Source organism: Furipterus horrens, unplaced genomic scaffold (assembly GCF_987537825.1).
Source record: "Furipterus horrens unplaced genomic scaffold, mFurHor1.1.pri manual_scaffold_6, whole genome shotgun sequence".
Lineage (NCBI taxonomy): Eukaryota > Metazoa > Chordata > Mammalia > Chiroptera > Furipteridae > Furipterus > Furipterus horrens.
The window spans coordinates 183,881,268-183,905,409 of record NW_028327176.1 but is presented as its reverse complement, the minus strand read 5'-3'; the positions used below and the strand labels follow the sequence as shown (position 1 = coordinate 183,905,409).

General features: G+C 36.1%; 1 protein-coding gene and 1 pseudogene across 1 annotated transcript; both read right to left on the bottom strand.

The window, feature by feature from the left end:
• Positions 1-2,430: 2,430 nt before the first annotated feature.
• On the bottom strand, positions 2,431-5,823 carry LOC150007970 (mitotic checkpoint protein BUB3 pseudogene; annotated as a pseudogene).
• Positions 5,824-13,214: 7,391 nt separating this feature from the next.
• On the bottom strand, positions 13,215-23,667 carry MYCT1 (MYC target 1). The gene is made up of 2 exons (XM_090280694.1): positions 23,565-23,667; positions 13,215-13,784 (listed from the first exon to the last, which is right to left on the bottom strand). The coding sequence occupies exons 1-2, from the start codon at positions 23,614-23,616 to the stop codon at positions 13,273-13,275; spliced, it is 564 nt and encodes a 187-aa protein (XP_090136820.1). The 5' UTR covers positions 23,617-23,667; the 3' UTR covers positions 13,215-13,272.
• Between the last annotated feature and the right edge of the window lie 475 nt (positions 23,668-24,142).

The window sequence follows — 24,142 nt, the reverse complement described above, 5'->3', positions numbered from 1 at the left end:
GGGAATGCAGGCAGCTGCAGCATGATCATCAAGGCATCCTTGATGAAGAATAGCCTGAGAACAAGCATGAGAGCAAGGGCCCGAGCCCAAGTCCAAGCCCAAGCCAGAGCCAGAATGAGAGCCAGAACCTAAGAGAAAGGTGGTCTAAACACCAGAAAAAGCTCACGAGCCACAGAGCCAGCCCCCTTTTTATAAGCAAATAGCATGATTGTATTATTGCACATGGAGGGAACCTAGCTTAGTGTCTGAAATGTACACTCTGGAGCTGTAGTGCCTTGGTTTTAATCCCAGCTCCACCATTTGTATACAGTGCAAGACCTTAAGCAAGTTATTCAATCTTTAAGGACTAAATATATATGTATATATTTCATATAAATATGAACAGATAGAGTATATATGGATATGTATGCATGTAAGTGTGTATTTATAAATTAATATTTCACAATTATTTTTACATTAAGAAAAATACATTTTTAATTTAATATGTATACAAAATACTTATGTATATAAGGTCTGTATAGAATGTATCCATCCATGTAATATGAAAAATAGAGACATTCATTGAAGAAGATACAAGATACAAGAAACATTGTACATGGGACAATGACACCTCAATCCCCTTCAAAGTAGGCACCTTGGGACCTCACACAGTTCTCCCAATCGCCATCAGCTGCCCTGTTGTATCTTCCTGATCTCACTGATGGTCTGAAATCTCTTCCTGTTCAAAGGTGATTTTTCTCAATATATAAAATATTAGCTTAGGTATATGTACACACACATACATTCAAGATACATAATATATTTTTATAACTATGATAGAGCCAAGATCTTAAGAAATTTCTGACCTGATAACTGCCAGAAAGGAAACCTTTAACTTACTTATAGTTAACAACTGCATTCAGCACGTGATCTCATTCAGGTACAGAGGAATAGATTTTGCAAGCCATTTATCTTAGCATACTGTTCCAGGAAACTGCACTGCGCAAGGAGAGTTTATGGACGACTTGTCCAACTTTTCTTTTGTAACGTTTAAAATAAGTTTTAATTACACCTGCCATAAATATACTTACGTTAAACTTATTAACACACTACATAAAATTTTTATTTTATTTTACTTGGAATACATTAAAAACTTTCCCATAAAAATATTTATCTTTACCAGCATGCTTATATGGAATATGTTTCCCTACCAATTATTCATGAATCAGTGCTTCCACTCTCACAAGAGGAGGTCAAGCCTGCCCTGTGAGCGGACTCCTAGAGCATTTTTTTCCCTTCTCTAGTGGACAGGCAGAATTTGTTCGTTCTGAGCAGTAGGCAGAGAGAATAGTCTCAAAACTCAGCTGCTCATAATGGATGTACAGCCTCTTTATTTCTACACATCAATGGTTCTCAATAGTTTTTGCATCAAAGGTCCTTCCAATACAAGTTACAAAACCTGTCCTCGAAAAAAACGCATCCATTCCCATACAGGTGCACTGATGAACACAATTTAAAGGCTTCCTAGAACTCTTCTTTCAAAGTTCATCAATTCCATCTGGGTTCTTGAAATTGGTTACAAAGGTTCATTCAAGATAATCCAAAAATCTCTCAAAGTCACTGAGTGATACTGTGCCATTTGCCTTCATAGGATTATTTCCACTGATTATTTTTTGATGATGACACTAAATTCCCATAAAACTCCTCGCTTTAATGATCTTAAGCCTACTGTTTAGTGTTCTGCTCATTACATCACACAGGATCCTGTTTAGTATAAACATCAAATTGGAAGTGACTGTGCTCCTCTGGGATAAATGCTTTGCCTTTATTTTATGAGCACTTGAATGATCTATCTCTTCATATTCCTTTCTTTAAATTTACAGTTAGAATGCTAAGAGATGAATCTGTGGCCCTTTGCTGGTGAGTGTTTAGCATGTAAGACTGTTTTTTGAGCACTAACTTCATTACTGGCTCCACAGTACTTCCTCTTGGTTATAACTTTATCATCTACTTATATTTTCTTGTTTAGAAACCCTCTTATAAACACTGTATAACAAAGCAAAGAAGAAAGAAAAGATGAATAAAGGAATACAAAGAAGAAAAAAGATGTTTTAGTTATATTCCTTTATACTCAATTTCTTTCAAAGCACACAATTAAATATTTAACTATAATTTAAAGACTTTAAAAATGCAAAATAAAACTGATAAAATTAATAAAAATTATTTTGTTAATCCACTTGTTCCACTGGTGATTGCAAAATCTCAAATGCCAAAAGTTATCATTGAAACTTTCAAATATATACAAAAGAAAATGCTATCATAAACTCTCATAAACCCATCACCTAGATTTTAAAATGATTAATATTTTGCCATATTTGCTTCTTTCAATTTTCTCCTGCTAAAGTATTTTAGAGTAAATAACAAACACAAAAGACACAAAGACCCCTCACTCTACACAAAGTCAGGATGAAAGGGCACATAGACAAGTTTTGGTAAGACAGAAAAGAGAGATGCACGCACACCAAATAACATGTTCACCGTGACTGTAACACGGGCCTTAGGGGGAAAAGCATGCATTCGTAGGAGACAAATAAATCTTTTCATAGAGAATCCACTTTCATGAGATGATATGATGGACTTCAGTTTTGTTTCTGCATCTGCCACTTGGCAAATGAAAAGACCATTTTCAGGATATTTCATGTCACCATTTCACAGACATACAATGACACTATTGCAATGTAGTGCCATCATTACTGAAGGCAAGTGATGTGATGTTGGTGAGCTATCAATGGAACTGGTACAGTCACTTTTTTGTTACAAACCCATCAGGATCACCTACGGCAGATACATTGTGGATGTTGTGAAAGGAAATGCATTGACTGGGTAAATCTGCTTATTGTTTTGCTTTATTTCCCTTCTGAAGACATACTTCTTCTGTTCCTCTGGGCTTGGGTCCAAAGACTCAAGTGCCAGCTGGCCTGCAGAACAGCTTAACACACACCCTACTTGTTTGGAAATGCTCATACACAGTCAGTCTACGACTTCAGCCTGGATCCTCAGTGCTGCTGCAAGTGGCCCATGTTTTCTAATTCTTGTGTTAAAACTGTGACCTGCCAGGCAGCCAGAGGGTATACCGTACCTTTTCAGGCTGAGACAAGGTCCCAGCATTACAAGGAGTTCTGGGAACCCACAATTTAGTTGTCTGATCCCAACTCCCAGTGATCATTACGTTCACTTCTGAACACTGTTCGACACATCTGATAGGGGCTTCATGGGTTTCTACAAGGTTAAGCAAAATCATTGTATTTATTGGGGTGACATTGGTTAACAAAATTATAGGGGTACCAGTTATACTATTCTATAAGACACCCTCTGTATACGGTGCTGTGTGTTCACCAAAAATCAAGTCTTCGTCTGTCACCATTTATCCCCCATTTACCCTCTTCTATTTTTTCCCACCCCCTTTCCCTCAGGTAATCACCCTACTATTATTGCCTGTGTCTATGAGTTTTTATTTTCTTAATTCCTTCACGTTTTTCACCAAGCTCTACAGATTCTTGATTCATGGTGAATCCTGTATTTTTTTTTTTTTTAGTAATTTTATTGGTTATGTTGTTACAGTTGTCCCAATTTTTTTTCCATTTACTCCCCTCTACCCAGTATCGCCCTTCCCTCCACCAATCCCACCCCCCCTTAGTTCAAGTCCATGGATCATGCATATAAGTTCTTTGGCTTCACCCTTTCTTATGTTATTCTTAACTTCCCTCTATTTTGTACCAACCGATTATGCTTCTTGATCCCTGCACCGTTTCCCCATTTTTGCCCCTTCCCCCTTCCAGTTGATAACCCTCCAAATGATCCCATATCTATGATTCTGTTCCTATTCTGGTTTGCTTAGTTGGATTTTGTTTTTATTTTTTAGATTCAGTTGTTGATAGTTTTGAGTTTGTTGTCATTTTAATGTTCATAATTTTGATCTTCTTTTTCTTAAATAAGTCCCTTTGACAATTTATATAATAATGGCTTGGTGATGATGGACTCCTTTAGCTTTACCTTGTTTGGGAAGCACTTCATCTGCCCTTACATTCTAAATGATAACTTTTCTGGATAGAATAATCTCAGTTGTAGGTCTTTGCTTTTCATCACATTGAATAATTCTTGCCAGTCCCTTCTTGCCTGCAAAGTTTCTTTTGAGAAATCAACTGAGAGTCTTATAGGCACCCCTTTGTAGATAACGCTCTGCATTTCTTTTGCTGCTGTAAGATTCTCTCATTATCTTTAACTTTGGCATTTCAATTATGATGTGTCTTGGTGTGTCCTCCTTGGGTATAGCTTATTTGGGACTCTCTGTGTTTCCTGGACTCATATGTCTATTTCTATTGCCAAATTTGGGAAGTTTTCCTTCATTATTTTTTCATGTAAGCTTTCTATATCTTGCTCTTCCTCTTCTCTTTCTGGTACCGCTATGATTAGAATGCTGGCATGTTTAAAGTTGTCCCAGAGGTTCCTAAGCCTCTCCTCATTTTTTAAAATTCTTGTTTCCTCATTCTGTACTGGTTGACTGTTTTTTTCTTCCTTATGTTCCAAATCATTGATTTGAACCCTGGTTTCCTTCCCTTCACCATTGGTTATGTGTGGATTTTCCTTCGTTTCATTTAGCATAGCCTTCACTTCTTCCCTTATGCATTTGACATACTTAAGTATATCTGTCAAGCTTGTGAGCATCTTTATCACCAGTGTTTTGAACTCTACATCTGTTAGGATCACTATCTCCTCATCTGTTAGGTTGGCTCTCTCCTCGTTGCTTAGTTCTCCCACTGGAACTTTGATCTGTTCCCTGTTTGGGGGCATACTTTTCTGTCTTCTCATTTTGACAGGCTCCTGTATTTGCTTGCCTCTGTGTCTTAGGTAGAGCTGCCACACCTGTTACATTGTAAGGGGTGGACCCTTAGGTATTCATCAGTATAGGGAGACCCATTTCATCACGTTGTGGTGCTGTGTGGGGGGGAGGGGCCTGAGGGGGAACAATGCCACTTGCTTAGCACTGGCCCCTTTTCCAGGCACTTCTCCCACTTCTGTATGGACCTGGCGCCTCTCTGGCTGTTGCCCTGGCACTCATTCCCAGAGTTAGCGGGTCTGCAGACATCCTAGGACTGTGGGGGCCCTTTAAACAAGCAGACTCTGCTGAGAGACCAGCAGTTTATTCCTCTGCCCCAACCCCCACTGGTTTGCACAGTCAGAAGCAATGAGGCTTTATTTTCCCTGGTGCTGGAACCGTGAACTTCGAGGTCTGGTCTGGTGCTGGGAGTGCTCCCCAGGTGTCCCTCCCTACTTTTTAAAACATGTGACTGCACTTTCTGCCAGCATGCTGCTGCTGCTGCTGCCGCTGCCACCACCACACCGCATTCTCTCTGCCCCAGCTCCGCCCCTTCTACCTGTGTGGGTGAGTATTTCTTCTTTATATCTTTGTTTATTGGACTTCCATGCAGCTTGATTTTCTGGAACTTCTGGTTGTCTCTAGTTTTGAGATAGTTGTATTCCATCTTAGTTGTGGAGGGAGACTCAGCATGTCTGTGTAGGCCTCCGTCTTGGCCAGATTCAATCCTGTATTTTCAACTGATGCTCTAATCCCACCCCAGGCCTGCATTCAGGTGTAGACTGCACTGTCCAGGGTGGTGCTGGTGTGCTGGTCCTTGAGCCATGCGGAGCTGGCCAGAACACCATGGAAATGCATGGACATGTCCCTGGAGAAGACCAATAGGAACTGGTGCTGGGGCTGAACATTACTGGAGAAATGTCATCTTTTGGTGGCTAGTGCAGCTTGAACTCATTAAAACCAGCCATCTTGGACTCCTCTCAGAAACAACTTTGCCAAAATGCTTGCTTTTTTGTTCCCTTCAGAAATTAAAATATCTCACCGCAGTATATTTTAGTATTCATCTCTGAAAAGTAAACACCTGGTTTTACATCATCACAGTAACATTTTTTCACACCTAACAAAATTCATAATACTCTCTTAATATTTAATACCTAGTCTACTTTCAAATTTCTCAGTTATCTTTTCCCTCCGCAAAATACTTTTTGTAACTGTCAAAACACCTTGACCTTAGAATGCATGAGGTAAGCATACTTAAATTTCCTCTTCACCTCTATTTAGCCAATTTTTTTAACTTCTAAATGCCAATGTGCATGGATATATCTAAATGGTTAGTAAAAATGAAGTGATGAAATGTATCATATTATGATCCCATTCAGTAGCAAGAGTTAATTGTGAACAATTTAACTCATTAATAAAAAATTATCCTCTAAAAACATTTCAACTTCCAATATTTCTATAAAATAAGATTTCATTTATCATGAAATATTCAAAGGTTCTATTAATTTAAAATTATGTGCATTTTTAAAAATATGGGCTCACTGTACCCAAAAGCTTACTTATTTACAATATTTATACCTGTGAAATAAGGAAAAGCTTCTCCTCCAGTTTTTTCAAAGTGCTAAACATTTTTACTTTTTTAGCATTTGATTATATTATCTGCTTCCTTTTAAAAAATTGAATTCTCTGTGAATGCTAACAATTTACTCCAGTCTTTGTATAATTTTCTGTTCCTATTGAACATAGTCTTATTATTTTTTTATATTCTTTAGAAATACTAGAGATACATTTCTTTAAAAAAAAATTTAGCAGCATTACCTCATAAGCATTGCCTAATTTTATAAAGCATCTGTAGATCAGGGATCTGGCAAATGTTGTTTCTAAAAACAAATTTTCAGTAAATCCAGTTTTCAGTTTATACTTACGAAGTCAAAATGTCAATATGACTCAAAAACAATACATTAAGTTGCAAGTGAACTTTACAGATTTGATTTGGTAAAGATAGTACAAGATTCAGTGAGACGGTGTGTCTACAGTTTGTCTGAGTGAGCCATTGGAGATCATTCAGGAAGATAACATCAAAGGCCAGACCCATGGCACTTATGCAAATAACTTCAGGTACAATTGACCTAATGGAATGATTATTTTTTCAAAAAAAAAAAAAAAAGTCAGAGCATGTGGGAAATTCTCTAAAGAGAATTTCAGCGAGGAATAAACTATGGGAAAGTGTGTACTTAGGGGTAAGGCAGAGGACAAATAAGACAGTACACACAGGATCCATGTCGTATTTCTACCAGTCAGGTGAATGGAAGTGTCTAAATAAGGACTAAAATTATGCCAAACATCACATTTAATCTTGATGTTTATTACACATGAACATCTCTCCACTTCAAGACCTTTTTGGAAAGGATTTGAACAATAAATTACACTTGTCCAAAAAAAAAAAAAAATAGATTTAATGAAGTAGAAAATTTATTTTGGGGAGTTTGAGAATTGAAAGCCTTGGAATATATGATGCAGATTATTTAATTGAGATATAATGTGGCAGGCTTTTAACCCTTAGTGGGCATGACCCATTCTGTTCTCACATGAATGCAGGGTTGAGGAAGGGTATGCCATTACAATCAGTTAACTCTTTCCAAAGGGAGTCTTGACTCCCGCCTGTCATTTCATATCACTAGAAAAGCAGAACCAGGAGAGATCACTACAATATTCTGGTGAAGAACTGCTGGGCTCTGTTTCTAATTTTTATGAACTATGTACTTTATGCCAGTAGATTTTTATAGTGAGATTGTCCAAATACCAAGATGTCAATGAGCAGTAGCCTGACAGGAGTGATGGAATAAAGACCTCTGAAAATTTTCTCCTGCGTAAAAACAATGAGAACACTGGCAAAAAAACCCCAAAAAACAAAAACAGAAACAAAAACAAAAGCATTTTCAGTACTCTGGAAATTACCCAAAGACTTGCAACAATCCAGGGTACATTTGTTTAAGAAAAACAACTGAATCATGGTAAGACAGTGGGCCATGTGGCATTTTAACTTGCCTATTCTCAGCTCCTTCTTGGCAGCTCCATGGTAGCCTTGAACATCAGCAGCCTTGCAAATGCAGTATCTGTGAAAACCAGCAGCATGACCGTCACTGGGGAAGTCGAAATGGGTGTTTTTGAGAAAAAAAACAAACAAAAAAAAAACAGCTGGACAGTAATTAGGGAAGTAAAAAATACTTTATTGAGAAAAACAATTGCAGTATGGGAAAAAGACCTTAGTGTAGGGTTCAATTCTGAATACAGTAAGGAAAAACGAGTATTTCTAGCTAAGGAGGAGGGTGGAGATCAATACAGGGACAATAAGAGGAAACATCAGGAGTGAAAGGGGATTCTGACTGAATTGGCCTAATAGGATTCTCACCAAAGACAGGTCAGGGTGATCAGAAACCACATGGGAAGATGGTGGAGAATAAGAAACTTGATTAGATATCAAGGGATCAGATAAAAAGGATGGAGTATTATGGTTGAACTCAGCAGGATGCTTGCTACAATTGGACAACACAGAGGGGAACATGGAGCCTTAAAACTCAAGGCCTATTTGAGAAGAGAGTTCAAGGGAGCCAGAGAAGAGCTTGGTCAAAGAGAGAGTCTTTGTCACTTTAGAACTTCTAAAAAAGCCACCATGCCCAGGAAGTAGTCATTATTTGACCTGACTGGCTGCTCCCTAAAAGCCCTGTTCACAGGGTATGTTTTTATATCACCTCATTCAGAAGTCACTCAGCCCTAACTTTACCCTAACCCTAACCACTATCTGGTCCTTTGCTTCAATCAGGGACAACTCTGAAGGGCCATTGTAGCTCTCTCTATAGCAGTGGTTCTCAACCCTCCTAATGCTGCGACCCTTTAATGCAGTTCCTCATGTTGTGGTGAGCCCCCAACCATAAAATTATTTTTGTTGCTACTTCGTAAGTGTAATTTTGCTACTGCTATGAACCGTAATGTAAATATCTGATATGCAGGATGTATTTTCCTTGTTAAAAATTGAACATAATTAAAGCATAGTGATTAATCACAACTATAATATGTAATTATATATGTGTTTTCCGATGGTCTTAGGCGACCCCTATGAAAGGGTTGTTCAACCCCCAAAGGGGTCGCGACCCACAGGTTGAGAACCGCTGCTCTATAGGATTGGCTGATGCCTCCTTTGGAAATGCCACTCAATTTAACCTTCCCTTCTGCCCAATCTTGTTCCCTCACTCATTCACAGATATTCATTGCTAAGAGCTCCCCACCCCCATCAATTTTTTTCTACACACAAATCACCATTTTAGAATCTCTTTTCAAGGGCCCTCACTTAAGACAGAAGTAGTGATAATACGAGAGAGAAGGTATATTTGAAGCAGTAAAATAATTAAGAAGGCAAAAGAAGAATGGGATTGAAAGCACAGTGTAGAGTATTGATTTAAAGGTGAAATTTTCTCCATTTTGATGAGCAGAAAGGAAGAGAGAGAGACAGGAAGGAACTTTGAGAGTTACAATAAGACGTGACACATGGAAGAATTGTTCCCCTAAGAAAATTAAAATGTTAGGTAAAAAAAATAGAAATATGTATTGGCCAAGCCAAACAAATACTTCTCTCCTACAAGTGAAATTCAGGAGCACAAAAATTAATCAGAAAGAACAGAAAAATAAATCGGAGAACTAGATAGCTGTGGGAAAAACAGAGGATTCTCTTTCTGTCTTCCTACTCCAATAATTGTTTTTCTTTCTCTCCTCCCACTTTGTTTCTTGATGGTACCATTTCTCTTTTTATTTCGACATGACCTCTGGTTCTAGCTCCTGTTTTATAATTTATAATTCCTGTTTGACCCCTGCTTCATGTAGATCACCAGACTTTTGTATATGAGCATTTACCGAATATGACCAATGTTGGAGTTCAGAGATTTTGTTTGACTTTGCTAGGAGTACAGTGAGCACCTTAAATCTGCACTCAGCTCCCTCTGGCTGTAAGTTTAAATCCCAGATCATCTCATCAGTCATGAAATGACTGGAAAACCAGTAAGTCAAACGTACAATCTTAGTCTGACGAAGCTATAACTGGGTATAGCTTTGAGGATAGGGAGTTGTTTTCTATGCGGTCCATTCAATGGAGGCTTTGGTTTAATAATCGTCAGGCACCTGAAAAAATGAGTTATAATATGAAATTTTATAACAGCTAGAATTAGTTTCCCCAAAACCCACATTTTACATTTAGATGTTGCTAGGGCTGTTTTAATTTTTTTATTTGAGAAAGTTTGTTCCTGATTGTTTGAAGACATGAATGTGTTAGGAAAAATCCCAAATGGGCCAAGAGGACTTCCTACTAATCCCGCTCCATCTATCAGATCATCGACATCCAAGAAAGATGTTTTGTAGTAGAAAACATTCTATATATATTTCTCTGAAGGTATAAAAAATGCTTGTCTTTGAACTTCAACAATCTCTGGCAGAAAACTTGTTAGAGGAGAAAAATGGCATTGCTGGGCAGAGTAACTTTTCTTTGAGCTCTCAAACCTGTTGATTGGTGACTGAAGTAGGATGGGTTTGATCCTTCCAGCAGCCCATTCATGTCTCCAGTGCTTGTGTCTACAGACTTGGTATTCACATCAGCTATTAAAGTTTTCTCCATTGAACTGATTGGCTACAGTATCGCACTGCGTCCCCATGCCAGGAAGTGCAAGTTGTTCTTGGTGTCCCTTGTCAGTCTTATCAGAAGTCTACTCTATCTGGTTGCTATTCTTCATAGATTCTTAATAGGAGCTTTTAGTTTGCCTTCCTTTCAGTGTGGATAGAGTTCTCTTTTCTACTTCAGATTTTTTAAATGCCTACTTTCATGAATGAATTTCCTAATTTCTCTCTTGTAATGATTTTTCCCATTGCATACAAATGTTTCATGTAAAGATCATTAATTCTTTGTCATGCATTTTGTCAATATTAAATCTTCATTTGTTCCTCGCCTTTGAACAAACATCTTAGGCCACTCCCATAACGCTCCGCGCACCTTCACTCTGAGATTCCCATACCCTTCGGCCATTTGTTACTTACCAGCTGCCAGTCACAGTGCCTCCTGTCCTCACTGCAGCCAATAATACAGTTCAAATGTGAGCCTCCCTGCTCTCTGCTCTTAGCTAAGCTAGGGCTTACCTATCAAGCCTGACTTTGTGTTATTGTTGTTGTCCACCTAAAACTAATATAATTCTATACGTCAGTTATATCTTAGTAAAAAAGTTATGCTCTAAAATATTCACTTAGGTAACTCTAAAATTATTTATCTAGTGAGGCAAGAATCTAAATCAATGTTTTTAAATGAATAACTTATTTTTTATCTGCATTAATTCATTGAAACATCCTCTTCCACTTATACATTTTTATATAAAATTATGTTTGTGTCATCAATACAGATGACACAGAATACAGAATGGAATACAGAATGGTTTACATTGGGTTAAAATGCCAGAGTAAAAGGAGATATTTACAAGTTATTCAATAAATAACCTGTGAATCAAAATTAACATTAGTTTAATTTTATTTCATAATCATTACACTTTTCAAATAAAAAATACAACTAAAAAGTCTCCAGATTTTGCTTTAATTTCACATTTCATACATTGCACAGTATTTACAAGACACTCGTTTTGATTGTTTCATAACTCAGGGAGGAAGGAGACAATTCTTCCTGATGGTTAAATACACCAGAGGATTTCTTTCATTTTCTAATATGAGAGATACTAAACAGTTTTTATTCCCAACATAAAATTTAGATAAAAACCACAACTTCGCTTACTTCTCATGTTAAACATTAAGAACAACATACAAACAAGATAGCTTTGTTACCTGGCTCTGTGACGATTGCTAAATTTGTTCAAAAGGAACTGAAAACAAATTGGTTTTCCTGTGAGCTTGCTCTTCCTTTTCCTTTCTTTCTCTCTTTCTTTCTGGTATATTACATTAGAGAGCATCTGTCTATAGATGTCATTAAGAATAATTGTCCTTAAGGAAAAATAAAAAATACAAGCTAAATAAAAATAATGAAAAATGCAACACAAAATATCTTATTTTATAAAAATTATGACAATTTTGAGCCTTATTTAGACACTGTTAGCTGGGACCACTGCATTGCAGAAACTAAAATGAGAGTACATTTTTCTTCACCGAAAATCCCAATGTTCATAGAAAAAAACAAACAGCGACATAAGCTAAATATTCACTGTGTAAGAAATAAAGCACAGGCCTTTTGAGGGATTAGCCATTGAACTCATGTCCTTAAATGAAAAAAGGCAGCCACAGCCATCTGGCCACTGAAGCTCTCTGGTACCCACATTTGGGGCTGTACCTTTCTTTAAGAGGGTGGCCATCTGTGGGAGTGAACTCGAAATAACTGTCTGCGCCAATGACCTGGGACATGATTGAATCCATGTATAAAAAAACTCTTCACAGAATCAGAGGTTGAAATTCACAGAGATACAAACGAGGAATAATGCGTGATGAGTTAATCCAGGAAAGAGAATTCTTCATGGTTGTAATATCTATTTCAGTGACCGACTTTGTCCCCACTGACCCCTATTTATTTGTGAAGTTACAGGAGAAGGTCCCTAGATAAAGAGCCTTCCCAATTTTTAAATCTAAGAAATAAAATTTATCCCTTAAGAAAAATGTAAGCTCGGTGTTAAAGTTTGTTTTTAGGTTAAATGAATTAAATCTGTGGTTGTTGCTTTTCTAAAAACATAACTACAACAGTGAAGAAAGTTAAATTACCATGTGAGTAAATCTAAAGATTCAGCCTCAATAACATAGTTAACTATTCTTAGGAAAAGCACAAAAATAAGTGTCAAAATCAAAGGAGCCTGTAATACCCACAGAGTTCAGCTTCCTTTGCTTGATTCCCATACTTTCCACAAATGAGTGCAGTCAAGGCACTTTAGAATCTTCTATGTTCTGTCATTTTGTGTCCGTATAATTCATTAAAAATCTAAGTTTATAAAATGTTTCATTGTCATTTAAAGTAAAATTAATTCCTTAGGCTAGACAAAAATTTTAAGTTGACAGTAATTTTTTTCCCTATGTAATCACATTGGACAGTGAATGGGAATTAAAACCACAAGTATCTTGTTTTTATTTTAGTTTAAAATATATACTGTAGTACTGCTGATTCTTAGATAAGAATCACTGCCTTTAATAATCCTCACATTGAAAACAGAATACATAAATATATAACTATTTGGAAAAATACTTGTATCTTTAATGTCCAAGTTGCATGAGCATCCTTCAGTTTGGGAACTCCTTGGTTATTTGGGCTGCATCCTCAAAATTCTGTTCAGTCTATGATTTTCTTTCACGAAAAGACAAGGAGAGAAAAAGACAGACTCCCCACAAAGACACGCTCCTCAGAAATCTGGGAAGGCCTTTATGATGGACTCATAGGTCGGCGGGGGCGGTGGGGAAAGGCCCACTGGGAGGCTGCTGCCAGACCAGCAGGACTCAGGCCGGCTCAGGCCGCGGGACGTGCCGATGATGGGAGAGGTACTGGAGGAAGGGAGAGTCATCACATGACTGTCCGTTTCCACGGGAAGGGGGGGACTTTGCAGAAATGGATGGAAAGTCGAAGCCCTGAAGCTTGATTTCCTGGGAAAGGAATTTCCTAGCTCCAGGGAAGCTTGTCTCTGGAAGGTGAGACTGGCCAGGCTGAGGTTGCTGCGACGTTCATAGCCGCTGTGGCGGTAAAATCCAGTCCTGTTGAGGCCGTGGTTGTAAGAAGACCTGGACCGCCGACTTGAACTCCAGTGGGAGATGCGGGCACTGGCTCTTCGTCGAGACAGACAAACAAACAGAGCCCAGATAAATCCTCCAATTACGAGCCCAATTGCCATGGACACTGTGAAGGACGTTATAAGATCCTCTGAAACAAACACGCAAAGAAACAACTCAGTAATTGGATTTGAAAATAGGGGTTCAACTAAAAACGCAGGGCAGAGTACAAGCAGTAATTATGGAATGGTAGATATGATTAAACAGATCTTGAATCAGAGAAATAGAAAATGATCCTAGGTGGGATATGAATAATTGAAAGCTATTCTGTTTCTAGTTTATTTAAACAAAAGGGTATAAAATAACATTTTAGCTGTATCATTCCATGTTGCTTATGTTATTTTATTATCTTTAAAAAATAAGTAGTAAGAGTAGTCTTATTTATTTATTTATAATTAAAAAAAATTGTCCTATTACAGTTGTCCCAATTTTCCTCCATTGCTCTCCCCTGCCTTGCCCAACCCTCACTCCCACAATCAATTCTCACTCTGTCATTTTTTTTTTAAAAGGCCGTTCTTTAGCTCACAAAAAATTGTATAGTGTTGCAAATATAGTTCAAAGATTTTTTTCCATTTGAGTTACAGTAGTTAAGTAATGTGCCAAAAATTGATAAAGGATTTTATAATCATACTTATTTTGCCCTTTCCTCTGCTTTCAACCACCCCGGTGATGTTTCCCACTTGCAGGCTTCATGATGTCTCATTTCCTGTGCTCATCCTGAGACAGAAAGTACTGGGCTAGAACCACCTGGTAGGCTGACTGATTTATAGTATACTTCCTGAAATTCTGGACTGTCGCTTACATCTATGAGTCACTGATGACATGACCTATGCCCAAGTTCTAGTCCATGCTGCCATCATGTCCTTTTTTTGATAATAAAGTTCCTGTCCCTGGAATTTCCATAGAATCTCTACTATATAGCAATATCCTTCAGCTCACAGAACTTGTATTTGTCCAGATTTCCTATTCTGGTGGGAAATGGAGAAGGGCAGAAAACCTTACCAAAAATAGAAATTCTACCGTATTGCTTCTGTCTGGGAATGAAAACAGATTCTGGGTAACAGAGCCTGCTCGGAATGAAAAGACACCCCGGAAATTAAAAGACCCATCCTACCTTAGCACTCACCACATTTCCCACTCTCTACCCCATGATAGAACCCATAAGCCTGCCATTCTCTCTTAAACTCTGTGCTTTTCCATGTCTTTTTCCTTATATCTGGATACAGCTTTTATATTTCTGTCAGGAGAACTCAGTCTTCAAGCTTCATTTCAAGTATCGCCTCTTGTATAGAGACGCCTACATTTCATTAACAAAAATTACAGTAGTTACTGGTAAATAGAGGAGTGAGTTATTGTCTCTCATTGCTTATCTAAGGATTCTGTATTGAGAGGTCCATGGACTGGAAATTATTTCTGTAATGTCCTACATTCACAAATATAAAAATCCTCTAAGACAATGGGTTATATTAAATCTAAACAATAATTTTTTATAATAAGAAGATGACTTTTAAATTAGAAAATGATTTAGGCAAAATCTTTTAGATCCAGTATTGTTCTTCCACAATATGTGTCACAAAAATAATATTTTAAGTCATGGCCTTAAAATGCAATCTCTTGAGATAAGAATTTCGCTGAGTTAGGCCCTATCTGAAAAAAGCAAATAAATAAAGCTAGAACCTAAAATTGGCTTACTAGTAATATAGTAAAATTCCAAATTAACTTCTAACTATTAGTGCCCCAAATATTTGGAACCTAAAAAAGAAGGTATAAGAATTCAGGGTTTCTAGGACAATGGCAGCAACGTAAATCAGAATTTCCCAACATTTCCTCCAAAAAAAAAAAAAAAAAATTATAAAACAGCAAAATGAACAAATAAAACCATACAAAACCCATGCCTTCAGCCTAATTAGAAGACAATGGACATTCAACTTCAAGTTACCTAGAAAATGAACAGTGAAAAACAATGCAGATACCAATAAATTATCTGTCATGCTTCCACTGCAAGCCTTCATGGAGGGGAAAGGCACTTCTGTAATGACTATGTTTTAGGAAAGAAACTTTCTACTTCATACAGGAATGTAAAGAGGCAGTCTTGGAAAGATCGCCAAAAGGTCATATCTCGTATGACTCATTTACATAAAATGCCTAGGACAGACCAAATGTGGAGATAGAAAGTAAATTAGTGATTGCGAGGGCTGGGGGGTGAAATGGTAGGGAATGGAAGTGACTGCTCTGGGAACAGGTTTCTTTCTGAAGGACATAATGTTTTCAGATTAGATTGTGCTGATGGTCACACAACTCTGGGACGACAACAAAAACCACTTAAAGGTATCTTTTGTGGGTGAATTATATCTTGATATAGCTGTTTTAAAAAACAAAGAAAAGGAGAAAAGAAAGAGTAAGGGGAAGTTTTAGGATCCTTTAAAATGAAAGAAAATTAAAAACAATGAAAGGACACACAATTCCTCTCTCACCTTCGCCTTCTAAAAATAAAAGTCAACCAATAAAAACACCATCCTTTGCGATACTGAGGGAAGGAGGATTCTAGAATGACCCCCAGGATTCTGGCATGGATAGGCACAGGTGGATACCAGATTTGATAGCCTGTTATGAACAAAAATACTTGGGAAAGTTATGGTAAATCAATACTATGTATTCTATAGATATATTTCCCCGAATCAACAACCTCCATTAGAAAATTTTGAATATTAACAACTTCAAATATAGAAACAGAAATATGGAACTTCAGTTAAAACAAACTTTTAAAAATGCCTTGTGCTCAAATTTTTCATTTTATTGCTACTGAAAGAGTCCAAGGCTTATGTGGTAGAACTAACACAATTATTTTAATAACTGAATATTGACAACTAACACTTGTCAGGGAACTATTGCTGTCACTCATGTATGACATAAAACAAGAAGACAAATACTCAAGTTCATAAAATAAATATTTTGCTTTTGTATATAAGCTTATGTAACCACTAGGGTCTGATTGAAGATCCTAAATATATCAGGATATAAGTAGGTATAATAGATGAGGGCAAAGAAATATACTCACTTTCTTTCACTTAAATGGAGATAAAACTAAGACCTTGAAACAGGTTCAGTTGCCCAGTAAAAGCAACTGAAGGTTACAGGAGTCCCTGTACATGACTCAATGCATCTACCCTTTCAGCCTCTCTACCATTGTCTCGTCTGACAAATAAAATGTTTGTAATAGTTTATCTATCACAAAAAATAGCATCAAGTTCATTTTCAATAAAAAAATTAAAAATGAGAGAAATTGGGAGAAAAGGGGACAACTGTAATTGAAAAACCAAAAAATAAAAATTAAAATTAAAAAAAAGAAAGGAATCAATAAACAAACAATTAAAAACTTTAAATATATAAAATCAAGGACAAATAATTTCTTTTTATTGAAGTGATTGAGATAATTAGCAAAGAAAAGCAAAATTATGTGAAGTGAGAAATATATTTATATGCCAGGTGACTTTGATTTCCAAAATATATTATTGTTCTGATATATGAAAACAAAGGTTATATACAAACTCCACTGTATGAGTTGTTAAAGAATATTTTCAACCACCACAATCTTCTTAAGTGACAAATTTCAGTTTTGTTTGTGAAAAGATTATTTTTCATGGCATTAAAACTAGAATAACATCCCCACAAGAGAAATTTAGCAATATATCTATTTTAAATGAGTCTGTGCCCAAAATTTTGGGGAATGGCAAGTAGGGAGAGTAGATAATTATGATTCAAAATGTATTATTATTATAAATAAAAGACTATATATGGTTATATACATATCTGAAGAGAATTAAATAATGACTTTTAAAGGTACATTGCAATTATATATATATACATATATATATATATATAAATGATTCAGATTTTGAAGGAATATAAAATACAATAAAGTGGAACTACAAAAATTATACAAATGACATAGAAAAAAACATGCTGTCTTGGATATGGATACACCTAAGTTTTGTTGTTCAGTTGAGTGCATATGCCATGAAAATAGCTTCCTCTCCCATAAAAACTGTCAAATATCTATTTTAGAAATTATTTCATTAATTCTTATGTCCTTGTAATATATGCAGAATTTTAATACTTACAAATGGTAATAATGACTTAAGACTAAGACTTGTTGAAATAGCTAAACTATCTTGCTAAGCTCCGTAAATACAAACTGTAAGAACAAGTGTGAAATGCAGAAAAGCAAAAAGAAAGAAATATCAGGAGTCACTGTAACAGCCTGTCCCAGAGTGGTCTCTCATAAGGATTCTTTTGGTTTAAAATGAATGATTTTTCTGGCCAAACTGTAGAATCCAGAAAAAAAAACCATAATAATAATAAAAACCCCATCTACTAGCCATACAGCTTTAAGATTATAAAAATTTAATTCAATTCTGGCAGACTTCTGACAATAAATTCTGGAAGATTTTTTTAAAACCCTATTATAAAAGGAAACATACATGAAAAATACGTTAGCTCAGATATTCCTTTTCTGAGGGAAGTTTACTTTTTTATTTCTCAACAATCTTAGGGGAAGAAAAATGAGCCATAATTTTACTTTATATGATTATAATGCAAATAATGAGACCAAATAATTAATTTAAAAATGCAGAAATCCCTTTGAAGGCAAAAAAAAAAAATTCTAAAATTAGTAAGGTATGGAATATGAATTAGGTATTGTTATCCTAATTTGTAGTGTCTTTCTATACAACCAGCAAGGGGCTGGCCCATGAGTCCTCAATGAATAACTATTTTTATAATAGTTATATAACTTACCCAAATTAACTTACCCATTTTGGCCTTATAATAAGAGTCACTATAGTGCCTTCCAATTGTAACATTCTAATACTGAATCTGGTTGTTAGTAAACCTAATCAAATACTTCAACTGTTGACCACTGGTATGGAAATTTAGTAGAGGCTACCATCTAGTGGTCTTGAGTTGAACTTTCCAATATCTGAAAAGTGGTCTTGTCTTTAACAAAGGAATACATTGATCTAGTTACAAAATCCTCTGAAATTATAAGAATCATAAACTTAGCTATTAACAAAGCAAGCTATCGAGTACCATCAAGGTACCATCAAGTACAAAGAAGAAGGATTCAAGCAATAAAATGCTGGCAAAAGTTTTTCAGAGAGAATAATATTTATGTCACAGAAAACTCAATTAATTACAATGATTTCAACAGAGTAAGTGCTTTCTATGTGCATATTAGATGCCAGAAAATCCTATTTGGTTTGTTTTCATAATACCTCTGTATTCAGAATTCAACTTCTTATTGATACTTTGCCACCTCCTGGTCCAAGCAACCACCATTTCTGACCTGTAACATTGCAATGGCCTTCTATCTGGTCTTCCTACCCCTATTCTTGCCCTATTCTCCCCAACTACACTCTATTCTCAATAGAAGGCAGAGTGGACCTTTGAAAATGTAAGTCAAATCACATTGTTCCTCTGTTCTAAACCCTCCATTTCTCAAGTAAAAACAAACTCCTAAAAATGGCCTTCTGCAGACACAAGTTCCAACTTCATCTGTATCTAATTAGCTGTTTTCATCTCTACTGTTCTTCTGGCTCATTCAGCTTCATCCATACTGCCCTCTTTCCCACCAGACACACTCTTGACTTAAAATCTTGCACTGCTTGTAACTTGCTCCTGAAGAGTCTTCTCAGTTCTCTGCATAGTTAATTTTCATTTTAGCTCATATGTCAACTTCTCATTGAGGCCTGCTCTCACAACCCAATTTAAAATTTTATCTTGCTCATCTCTGAAGCTTTATTGGCACTGTTGATTTTTTTTCTTTTCAGATTAGTGGAAACTAGACTGATTAAGTTATACTCTTTAAATAAAAGTAAATGACATGCATGAGCATCACGGGCCATAAGTGTCATTGCGTTTATAAGATAAAATAACTTATTTCCAGAATTGTTAGAAAAAACTCCCTGGAAGAAATGGTATTTGAGATGTCTTCTAGTATGGGTGTGAAAAACAAATGAGCAAAAGACTGAGAGATTTCAGGTATTATAGTTTTGACCAAAGGTATAAGTCATAAGCAATATTCTGAACATTATTATTCAATAATACTGTTAGAATACTAGGTAAGTTAAATAGGAAAGGGGTAGCCCTACTCTTCCTGTTTATGATGAACTAATTTGTATCAAACCACAGATAACAGTTATAAAATACGGTTTAAAAATATTTTTCAAAATCTGAAGTCAGAAGAGACCTATCAAAATGAGAAAAAATATTTATAATCGAATTTATTGGGGTGACATTGGTTAATAAAATTATATAGGTTACAGCTAAACAGTTCTGTAATGCATCATCTATGTATTGTGTTGAGTGTTCACCACCTCAGATAAATCCTCTTCCATCACCACTTATCCCCACTGTATTCTCTTCTCCCCCCCTCCTCAGCCCCCTTCCCCTCTGGTAATCACCATACTATTGTCTGCGTTTATAAGGTTTTTTTTTTCACCAAGCCCTGCAACCCCCTCCCCTCTAATGGAGCAAATTTAAAGAGAGGCAAAACATCCGTAGAATTTCGTGCCATCTCAGTAGGCTGGGAAAAAAAAATGGCGGTTCAGGGCTGCCTAGGTAGACAGACTCTGGAAACACTCCAGCCTTTGAGTTGGGCCCCTGAAAACCCACTCCTTACATGTGATAGTAACTTTAGAGAAAAGCCTTAGGGAAGAGGAAAGTGGAGAGACTTGAGTTCATGACATTGAGGATGTGTTAAACTAGGTCAAACTTTTGCACTGACCTCAACCTCACCCAGATCTGCCTCAAGCCATTCACTTCTCCACAGACTTGGCTTGTGTGTACTCACTTGTGCGTGTTTGCTGATGACATTGCTCCTGAACCCCCTTAAATTGTTCAGCTTTGCCTACTTCTGTCCTAATACCTAATGCATTGCCTGTTGTTTATTGGGTGGTAAGTCAATGCGTCTGAGTAAACTAATGAACTGGTTAGATAAATACAGAAATGAATGAATTAATCAGCAAATGAAGAAAAAAAATGAATGACTAAAAAGTCCTTCCTGGAATCATATCCCTCTTTGAATCTTATCTAACCTTCTAGGAACAGGTAAAGTCTCTTTTCTTCTAAAACTCATTTAGGGATGATTTCTGCCATATTTTTTAAAACTCATATAACTATTATCAATCATTGCCATTTTACTATATATTATCTTGTACTATTTCAAACAATAAAAGCATTTATTCGCATATGTCATGGACACACAATCCACTCCAAGAGGTAATCTTCTTGAGGACAGACATTGCAGTTTGGGAGAGGGCGCATTGAGGTGGATAAATGCACGCTTCTGAACCAATGATGCTCGCCACATACACGAGAGAGAAAAGCCACGTGGCAAAGCAGGGCATATAACCAAAAGCATGTCTTCTTCAGGACTCTTAAGTACCAAGGGGATAGCCAAGTTCAAGGGCACTTCTCTACTATTTCATTACAGAGGGTGCAGCACACGTCCCCAGGTTGTTTCTCTCTGCCTCCGTGGGCAATGTTGGTAGCATTCGTTTTAGTTAAGCAAAGGTGAGAAATGCCAGGTGCTGTCTTCAGTTGTCCTCTCACTCTCTGGCTGCTTTTGTTGGCCACCTCACTGTAATTACTGTCATACTTAGACAACGTTTAGTGAGTTTTTGGTAGTGATTACCATACAAGCTGTCGTGACTGGTAATGACCTGTTTTCATTACCTTATCTTTTAGCACTCAGTAAAGTAAACCAGGAAAATTATATTTGTGAAGAAAACTGTTATGCCACTGAAATGGGTTAAGTCTCAGAAATTGATATGATTAATGCACAAGTTTTGTTTTTCTAAGCTAGGCTTTCTTTACTCCTCTAAATTCAAAGTGATTTTGGAAGCCATATAGACAATACCTTGTGCAATGTTTTACAAAATTTTCAAAATAATAAGTTGTGGAGTCAGTGATCATAACAGATATCAATTTAAGTATGTATAAGAAAGAAAATTAAAAAGATAGACATTTTTGTTTTAGGAAATGTTTATTTTTATATATTCACATTTATATTTTTGCATCTTACACTTAATATATTTTACTTCGTAGAAAATGTAATCTTTTATATATTTTCCCCAAAACATTATATCTGCTCAACATATTTGCTCTAGTTTTGTTAATGCTTATCAAGGTAACACTTATTGGTTTTCATTATTTTTATCTATTTTCCATTGTATTCACATACTAAGACAAAGAAACACCGTGAACTATCTTTGGAACAGTAAGTTTGAACTCCTTCTCAAGCACAGATTTCTATATTTTAAAAAATACCTATCTTTTTTTAGGCTTGGCTAGTAGACTCCAAGTAAACATTTGCTCTTACAGATTCAAGTTTATTTTATGATTATCATCCATGTTTTGGTCAGTGAATAATTATTTATTTTCCTTAAGTGAACCTGAACTTTAACTTTTAATTGTCAGGGGAAAAAAAGCAGATTTAGCTTTTACAATTAACCTTAGTAGTAAGAGTGACTTTATTTTTGAATACATTTATATAGCTACTTATTTTTATAATGAAGAATTCAGTGTAAACACACTCTGACTGTTTTTCAGCACATGCTTCAAACATTCACTTTCTCTGTAAATGAGGACACCAAGCAGTATTGTAGCAAATGTGCATAATTAGACATCTACAATTCAAAGGCTTATTTTCCAGTGGTGTCTACCTAGATTTACCAAGACATATTTAGATATGCAAATATAATTTATTTTCTTCTTTCTAATTTGCTTATATAAATTATATTAGTATGTTCCCTATTATCTCTCCTTTACAAACATGAAGCAAATGTAAATGCTTGATGGTAGAAAAGAAGTAATTAATTCCTTTCATGCAAATGTCTGTCATGGTGCACAACTGGAAGTGACTGCTAGGGACAGTGAGCCACAGCAGCTCGCTTTTCACCTCATTGTTTCCAACATGGCCTCTTGAGTCACAACAGAAAGTCTGAAATAATTCTGAGACAATTAAGACTTGTTCTGGAATAATAAATCATCGATCTCTCCATGAATTAATTCCATTTTCTCTTTTAAACTTCTTTTTTTCTGGATGTAACTCAACTTGCCCCCTTTACAGTATTTGAAAAATTCCCCTGAACCCAGGAGTACATGTCAATTTTAATTTTAGTCCTTCCCTGTACCTCACACAGAGAATGACTTGTCATTTTGACCTCTGCCCTACTGCTGATATTTGCCCAGTAGCTGTGTCTGAACACGAAAAGTCCTTTTGTGTTGTGCCTTTTTCTCCTGTGATAAGCTTCCTTTGTAATGTTAGGTGTGATCTTATTTCCATTTAACTTTTTCTATTTCAGTCTTTCCCTTTAATTTCATAATATGATTTCTTATTTTATCTGTGTTATCACACTCCTTAAACACAGATTTAATATCTAGACTCATTTTGGGAATTAAAAAGCATAGCATTGACAATGGGTGTTAAAATAACCTCTACAGAAATTCTTGGTGTCACTAAATAAAATACATAATCCATAATTTTCAAACAAATAAAACTTCATTTTCTAACAAAATCCACATTATCATCTTCCAAAGAGCAATTACTATTGCTTTGTTCCTCATTTTTATTCTTATTACTTTCTAATTATATTTTGTATCACCAGCCAAAGTTATACCTGTTGCATAGATTCTTCTTAAGTGTCTTCATAGCCCAATTTAAAGACACTTATATCTCTTATAATCAAGCCATGAAAACAATCAGTTTACAGTAAACAAAATGTCTCAGATTCCAATGTTTTAACAAATAATTCAGCACCTTTTCTGCAATCTAATTTTCAATTAAAAACAGGAAAAGAAAATAGCTTACCCCAAAAGTTTTCTGGCCACGGACTCCCTAAACTTGTTGTGTTATTAGCCATAATATCCACAAGAAAGAGAAGAGAGAAAAGAAAACACGAGGGAAAGAAAAGCCAGTATGTCCAAAAGAAGCACTTTGATTCTATGTCTTTGTGGTTCAGCAGGAGAAAAATAATTTTCACACAACCCCTCATATACAGTGTTTGCATAAAAGGAAACAAGTGTATCATGTTTCCTGCTTTTATACTCAAATTAGCAACTGTTTTTCTTATCTTGGAATTCCACATGGTTCCCGAGACACGAAACAATTTCCTTCTCGTCATTTCCTCAGCGAACGCACTGAATGCTGTCCTCCTGGCCACCTCCAAAATGCTTTTGGGATGAGACATTTTTTACTTGTCCTTTCCCAGTCTCCTGCTGACACGTGTAGGCAGATTTCACGCTCTCAGCTGCTGCACTTTGGGCTAAATTTACATAAGATGACACTGCTTTCTGATGTTTAAAAATTATACTTAAATAGTAAGTTATGGAGGGGTACGGTTTTAAAAATCCATATTCTGTTCAAGCGCAATTAATTTTTAGTGCCTC

Bases quoted from the DNA above. Each gene is read 5' to 3' on its own strand.
- MYCT1 (XM_090280694.1), bottom strand. From the start codon at position 23,616: ATGGCTAATAACACAACAAGTTTAGGGAGTCCGTGGCCAGAAAACTTT. The intron at 13,785-23,564 runs GTAAGCTATTTT...TGTTTGTTTCAG, and splicing joins GTGGCCAGAAAACTTTTGGG to AGGATCTTATAACGTCCTTC.